Source organism: Acipenser ruthenus, chromosome 43 (genome assembly GCF_902713425.1).
Source record: "Acipenser ruthenus chromosome 43, fAciRut3.2 maternal haplotype, whole genome shotgun sequence".
Lineage (NCBI taxonomy): Eukaryota > Metazoa > Chordata > Actinopteri > Acipenseriformes > Acipenseridae > Acipenser > Acipenser ruthenus.
In genome coordinates, this window is record NC_081231.1 from 7412944 (window position 1) to 7421026 (window position 8083).

The following is an 8083-nucleotide window of genomic DNA, read 5'->3' on the forward strand; positions in this document are numbered from 1 at the left end:
CCCGAGAGCCAGAAGGGGAGGAGCTGCCGTCCCGAGAGCCAGAAGGGGAGGAGCTGCCGTCCCGAGAGCCAGAGAGGGGTGAGCCGCCGTCCCGAGAGCCAGAAGGGGAGGAGCCGCCGTCCCGAGAGCCAGAAGGGGAGGAGCTGCCGTCCCGAGAGCCAGAATGGGGGCCGCTGCCGTTGCCCAGAGAGGGGGAGCCCGAATGTCCACAGCCCGAGAGGGAGGAGCCCGAACGTCCACAGCCCGAGAGGGAGGAGCCCGAACGTCCACAGCCCGAGAGGGAGGAGCCCGAACATCCACAGCCCGAGAGGGAGGAGCCCGAACATCCACAGCCCGAGAGGGAGGAGCCCGAACGTCCACAGCCCGAGAGGGAGGAGCCCGAACGTCCACAGCCCGAGAGGGAGGAGCCCGAACGTCCACAGCCCGAGAGGGAGGAGCCCGAACGTCCACAGCCCGAGAGGAAGGAGCCCGAATGTCCACAGCCCGAGGGGGAGGAGCCCGAGCGGGAAGAGTCGGTGCATCCACGGCCCGAGCGGGAGGAGTCGGTGCGTCCACGGCCCGAGCGGGAGGAGTCGGTGCGTCCACGGCCCGAGAAGGGGAAGTCCACAGGCCTAGGGCTGAAGGGACCTGTAGCAGAGGGAGACGAGCTGCTGTTCCCGCCTCCGCCAGCAGAGGGAGCCGGGCCGCCGTTCCCGTCTCCGCCAGCAGAGGGAGCCGGGCCGCCGTTCCCGTCTCCGCCAGCAGAGGGAGCCGGGCCGCCGTTCCCATCTCCGCCAGCAGAGGGAGCCGGGCCGCCGTTCCCGTCTCCGCCAGCAGAGGGAGCCGGGCCGCCGTTCCCGTCTCCGCCAGCAGAGGGAGCCGGGCCGCCGTTCCCGTCTCCGCCACCAGAGGGAGCCGGGCCGCCGTTCCCGCCTCCGCCACCAGAGGGTCCGCTGCTGGTGCCGTCGCCTCCCGAGGGTCCGCTGCTGCTGCCGTCGCCTCCCGAGGGTCCGCTGCTGCTGCCGTCGCCTCCCGAGGGTCCGCTGCTGCTGCCGTCGCCTCCCGAGGGTCCGCTGCTGCTGCCGTTGCCAGGGATCCTGCTTCGCCTGGGGTCGCTACACTATGGCCGGAGCCCCACGGAGGGGAGTTGCTGACCATGAAGAGGGGGAGGGAGGTCGGGAGACCAGCTCCCCCAGCTGCACTTTCGCGGCAAGATGGTGTGTGGCCGGAGCCCCGGAAGAGGGAGCTGCTGGCCACGAAGAATTGGGTGGTGCCGGACGTCCCACCATGGCCACCCCCATGGACACTGTGCTTCCCCCTCTTCTGGGACTGAGACTGAGGGGGGAGGTGGCCATTTAGGCCATGTTGTGCTTGGCACAAGGGGGGGGATATGTGACGGGGTACTGCCCCGTCTTTATGATCAATGTTGGGACTGGCAGGGAGGGGGTTAAAATTCCTCCCTGCCAGAAAAACATGTGAGAATGTGCCTGGAGCCCTAATTGACTAATCAGTAATAATTGAATAATTGGGCTCCAGCCACAGGGAATAAAAGCCAGGGGAGAGGCCCTGGCTAGGAGAGAGAGTTGAGAAGAGAGTTCTAGAAGCAAGAGTGTGTTTGTATGTGCTGTTTTTTTTGTTCCAGTGAAGGCAACGCCCAGCCTGGAAACTTTATTTTGTAAGTTTTTGTTTTGTGTGTTTATTTTATGTTTAAATCTTTTTGTTTGGCCCTCGTGCTGGTTTATTTTGTATTTTTGTTTATTAAAAACTTTATTTTTGAACTTTATACTGTCTCTGAGTCTCAAACCTCGGTCCATCCTGTCACAGGGGTATTAGCAGGAGGGTTAATGATTACAGAATAGTGGGGTATTAGCAGAAGGGTTAATGATAACAGAATAGTGGGGTATTAACAGGAGGGTTAATGATTACAGAATAGTGGGGTATTAGCAGAAGGGTTAATGATAACAGAATAGTGGGGTATTAGCAGGAGGGTTAATGATATAAACAGAATAGCGGGGTATTAGAAGGAGGGTTAATGATAAACAGAATAGCGGGGTATTAGCAGGAGGGTTAATGATAACAGAATAGTGGGGTATTAGCAGGAGGGTTAATGATAACAGAATATCAGGGTATTAGCAGGAGGGTTAATGATAAACAGAATAGCAGGGTATTAGCAGGAGGGTTAATGATATAAACAGAATAGTGGGGTATTAGCAGGAGGGTTAATGATATAAACAGAATAGTGGGGTATCAGCAGAGGGGTTAATGATTACAGAATAGTGGGGTATTAGTAGAATGGTTAATGATAACAGAATAGTGGGGTATTAGCAGGAGGGTTAATGATAACAGAATAGTTGGGTACTAGCGGGAGAGTTAATTACAGAATAGCAGAGTATTAGCAGGAGGGTTAATGATTTAAACAGAATAGTGGGGTATTAGAAGTAGTTTAATGATAACGGAATAGCAGGGTATTAGCGGGAGGGTTAATGAAGTGCAGTAATCTCGTGTGAGCGTCACCGGAAGACCACCTTCAGTTGTATAGTTTTGTATGTACACATTTCCACAAAGACAAAACTGACCTGTTATTCAGTGAAATGAAAAAATAATAATCAAACATATTATTTACACTTCACAGGGCCAAAAACATTAAAGAAAAGAAACAGAAATAAATAACAAAACAAATTCACTTGGACACTAAATGACAGGCACTTGATATTATAAAATGGCATGAGGATTACAAAACAGAAAGCAGCAGAAAATAAAAAACAAACAGGACAAACTGAATGTGATGCGTTAAACACACGCAGACCCTGAGCACAGAGAAAACAAACAGGACAAACTGAATGTGATGCGTTAAACGCAGCGCAGACCCTGAGCACAGCGAATACAAACAAACACGAAGATTGAAAAGAAAGGGTCCCAAAAACAGAAAGCATGAATAAAACTAAGCTTGTTTCTATGTATGGACGTTTACCATGAGAAATCTGCACGGTAATTCTGCAGTTTACCATGTTTGTACTCATCTGTACCCTGACCATGCTTCCCTATGCTTTCAGTGCTTTATTTAACAATATCGCAGACTCTATTGTTTGAGTCGATGTATATTTTAGTTGTGTAAATGAATAAAGTACAGCATGTAGGCTTCGCAAGTAAATACTTTTCATCGTAACTGAGTTTTCTATAAATTACATAATTAATTACTGAGTAGAAAAGATTTCAGTGTGTGTTTAAAGAACTCTGCAATGATTTGTTTCCATGCTTCCCTTCCATTATTAATGTACAGTTTAAAATAAAGTGCCTTCAAATATAAAAGAAACCAAAACAAAATGTATTTATTTGGTTTCTTTTATATTTGAAGGTGCTTTATTCTAAAGTAACTAAAACCCTGGAAACGTTTAAACTGGAAGTCTCAGATACGAACAGCTAGTTGAATCTACGCCAGTGAGAGGCATGTGTAAAATAACAAAACGAAGTCGTAAATCAGGAAGAAAATGATACTCCTATTATCACACATTTGCATATGAAATAAAGAAGTTTGAAAGTAGTTTGCAGCCATGAAACTGAGTTACGGGAATGAAAATGACTTTAATACATCGCGGGTAAATCTACAAAGCCTCAAAAACCTACAAGAAGTCAAGATACGAAAGAAAAATCAATGATACATAGAGCCCAGTGAGACTGCCCCAGTATACCCCAGGATTCTGAGAATAACTTTGGACAGACAGACAGCCTTCATATCCTGTACATCCCAGATTAAGGTCTGTTTAAAAGCTATAGAATAACTTTTAAAAAATAAATAATAAAAACATCTTTAGGGAATAAACCCAGATTTTATTTTTACTTTAAAAAGTCCCTTTCATCTTAAGTGGACAAGCGGTTCTCTACACATTTGTAACAATGTAGGTGTGACAGACAGACAGACAGCCTCCATATACCTCCCACAGTACCGATCAATAGCTTGTGCTGAGCTGAGTAGATATAACTGCAGCCAGGTCTGCTCTGTAGAAGTGGAGCTGTGCAGTAAACACACATACCCAGGAATCACATGTTAGTTTCACATTGAACGTGATTGATGGACACTGCAGCTTTAAGAACTGCATTAACTTTTCTGAGAGATAATGTGGAAAATACCAAAGCAAATAGTGAGAAAAACAGAGATAAAGGAAACCCACCTGCAAGCAGAAGGATGAGCAGCCCCCTCTCCCCCATCACAGCAGACTCTGCATTAGAAAGAGAAGACTTCCTATTAATCACCTTCATAGAGGGAAGCTTCAAATATAAAAAACACAGCAAAACAAAATAACAATAAAAACACAACACTCAATCAAATTGGAACTGCAATAGAAATGTTGTTATTATTAGTAGTAGTCATATTTGATGACCAATAGGAGGACTATGTCAGTCTTCACTCAGCACATGGTGTTCTAGGTGGTCTCCCATCCAAGTACAAACCAAGCCCAACCTTGCTTAGCTTCTGAGCTCAGACGAGATGAGGTTTACTTAAGATGGTAAGGCTAATGTAACAACTGATAAAAAAATACTAATTAGCATTCCCTAAATAAAAGGGGGTGCTAACAAAAACTGGCCATTAACTATTTGTAACAAATAGTACAGGGTTCTCCTTGACGCGGATCCGAGGGGGGGTCGAGGAGAAATCAGAAATCTTGCTCAGGTTGTTCTCGAGGGGAGGCTGAGGAGGGTCCAGCACCTTTGGTTCAATCAGCAGGACCGGATCTCTGGTCCTAAGGACCCCCTCGAGATACCTGTTTGAGGGCCCTGAGGGGAAGGTGACTCGGAGGTGTGCGGTGCCGGCATGGATGGTTTTGCGCTCTGCTTGAGTTTAGAGCACCTCTTATTTTGGTGCCCCAGCTCTCTGCATTGGTAGCACCGCACTTCCTCCAAGGAGAAAAAAATCACATACAGTAGTTGGCCTCCATGGTTTCCCTCCCCATCAGGTGGATGGTAACCTGGCATCAGAAGATCAACATGTGGCAGAGGGGCTGGTCTTTGCACCCTAGGGGGATGGGGTGGATTGCTGTTTTCAGCTCCCCTAGGGCCTGAAGATGGGGCTTTAGAAGGTCATCCTTTAAGAAAGGTGGGACGTTAGAAAGGACGACCCTGCTGCCCAACCCCTCCATGGGTTCTATGAGGATGTACATCCCCCCCAACTGCGAGACCCCTCTCAACCCGCCGTGTGTGTCACCACAATGGTCGACGGTCTGACCACCTTGGCCATGGCTTTCACCATGGCCTCGATTGAGAGGGCGTCTCTCAGGAGGCACATCACCCCGTGCCACCTTCTAATATTTTAAATGGGGTGCAGCTTCCCCTGCAGGACCTGTGCCCACTGTTTCGGGGGCTGTGGAGCCTGTCCACTATTTTTTATGTATTTTGTTATGTATTTATTTAGTTTTAATTAAACAAATAACACACACACACAGAGACACAGACACAGACACACACACATAGACACACCCCTGCACACCAGTACAGGGGCACACAAAAACACAGCACAAACCAAACAAAGTTCAACGTAATTAAAATTAATTAATTAAAATAAGGGGCTCCCGAGTGGCGCATCCAGTAAAAGCACTCGCTAGAGTGCAGGATGCGCTGTATAGTCTGGACGTCGCCGTTTCGAGTCCAGGCTATTCCACAGCCGACCATGGACGGGAGCTTCCAGGGGGCAGCGCTCAATTGACCGAGCATCGTCCGGGGGGAGGGAGGGAGGGTTAGGTCGCCAGGGTGTCCTCGGCTCACGGCGAACAAGCATGGGAATAAAACTAAAATATAATGGTCTGTGCTGGTTATCTAATGCATGCATGATCCTGCAGGGGGATGTCTGTGCTGCTATCTGACGCATGCATGATCTTGCAGGGGGAAGTCTGTGCTGCTATCTGAGTGGTTGAGAGGCGGGCCTTGGGGGGGTCGCTCGACCTATAAGAACTTCGCTCTGTTATGCATTCGGGTGGCCATTACAGGGGAAACCCAGTGACGTTGGCTGAGGAAGCCGGTGTAAATAACCCAAAGCAGGAACGCCAGCGGCTGGAGCGAGAGAACGAAACAGGCAAGCACAGCTGAGGAAGACAGCCAATATTAACCCTTTGCGGTCCATTGTCAGACCTGGTCCGACATTGCAATTATTCCTATCAGGTCTATTGTTGGACCTGGTCTGACATTGCAATTATTCCTATCAGGTCCATTGTCGGACCTGGTCCGACACTGCAATTATTCCTATCAGGTCCATTGTTGGACCTGGTCCGACATTGCAATTATTCCTATCAGGTCCATTGTTGGACCTGGTCCGACATTGCAATTATTCCTATCAGGTCCATTGTCGGACCTGGTCTGACATTGCAATTATTCCTATCAGGTCCATTGTCGGACCCTGTCCGACATCATCAAAAAACAGGTTTCTAGTCGTTTGTTCTCCGGAAAAAGCCGAGAAAACCATTCAATGGCCGAGTGGGAGCGACAGGAGCCGAGACAAGCCGATAAAAAAAAAAAAGGCGTATCTCATGAATAGTCATACATGCCCCTGGCATCCCATATGGGCGGTCATAAGGAAACAAGCTGGCCGTTATTGAATCAGCGCACAGAGAATAACACGGACATTTGCAGAGCTTTTTTGAGATGTTATAGTAATAAAATAATGACTTGGATCGCATTATTGAGGAGTTTGGCGATAAAACGAGTGATCAGGAGATGATCGATCGGTATGTACGAATATTATTATTATTATTATTATTATTATTATTATTATTATTTATTTATTAGCATATGTGAAAGCGATAGCAAACGAAAGGGTGGGGTGGGGCTGGAGATGCCTAGTGAGTGCTTTGTTGATCTGCAGGGCCTTTTAAACCCATTTGACTGTGGAATGAAAAAACTTTTAGACAGCGCGTCTAAAATTAACTGCACATGTGAAAATAAATTGGACCTGACGCGCCTGACGTGCACTTAATAAATGGACTGCAAAGGGTTAAATAAGAGAAACAATCAAAATAATTGTGACGTACCCGAGGGGGGGGGGGGTGTAGGTAGTTGGGAACCTTGGCCCCCCCAGTGTATAGTGAGAGAATAGCAGAGCACAGGGTGGAGCCCCGAGCTGACCAGTCTAGTGGCGGCGGGGGACGCTGCATAAGCACCAACTTTTGTTTGTAGTTTTTATTACAGTGTTTTATTTTCCCTTTTTCTTCGTGCCCTTTGTTTTCATTATTATTTTTGAGCACCTGTGTGCAGTACACCATGAGTGAACGGCCAGCCTTTTACCATTGCTGCTATCAGGTTGTGCTCTGGACTTGAATCACAGTGCCACCTTGTGGCAGAAATAAATCAATGCACCAATGGGCATTTAAATAAAGTCTGTCTCCTGTGTATCAGTGAATTGCCCACCACCATTCCACAAACTGTTTGAATTGCACTACTGGAGGAGCTCTGAAAAAGTGCCAGTAGTAGTAGCTGTAGTAATATTAGTAGTATGATAATTGTTGTTGTTGTTAACATTATGTTAGTAGTAGCGTTGATTATGACTACACAGTTCCTTAATATGCGGATAGATAGATAGATAGATAGATAGATAGATAGATAGATAGATAGATAGATAGATAGATAGATGGGCTTCAGTGAGTTACAGGAATATAATTCCAGACAGGGTTTCTGTGACGTCATAAATTATAATCCACGGATACCCTTGTGATGCTAATATTAAGAAGACGAGGATCAGCAGTACAGTTGTTGTTTTTTTTAAACGTCATGTTTCAGTGCTGTACAGACGTCCTGTGTCATTATCCGTTAGTGCTTCAGCTTTATTTGGATGATTGTCTTTACCTGGTTTTAATTTCGCGTTCCTCTCCAGTTTATCTGAGATACAAATGTACCAGCTTTACATCATTTTTTTTAAATATATTCTCATTTTGTTGCTCATTAATGAACATTTCTGTACTATGGGTGTTGTCGAGTGATTGAAAACAAGACGTTTTGTGTTTGAATTGAAAGTGGTGGTCTCGAGGAGTCGAATGAGTCAAAGTTCAAGTATATTCTCCTCTAAATCAGTGGTGCCCAACTCCATTCCTCAAGTACCACTGTGTTTGTTGGTTTCTGTCCC

The 8083-nt window shown here is 46.9% G+C and overlaps 1 protein-coding gene across 1 annotated transcript in view; it reads right to left on the reverse strand.

Annotated features, from left to right (window-relative positions):
* Positions 1–7848, reverse strand: part of LOC131709445 (L-selectin-like) — a 33630-nt gene extending 25782 nt beyond the window's left edge. Inside the window, exons 1-2 of the mRNA XM_059011984.1 lie at positions 7807–7848; positions 4149–4196 (exon numbers count right to left, since the gene is read on the reverse strand). Of these exons, the coding sequence (XP_058867967.1) occupies positions 4149–4185 (37 nt within the window). The 5' untranslated portion in view covers positions 4186–4196; positions 7807–7848. The remainder of the gene's footprint in view (positions 1–4148; positions 4197–7806) is intronic.
* Between the last annotated feature and the right edge of the window lie 235 nt (positions 7849–8083).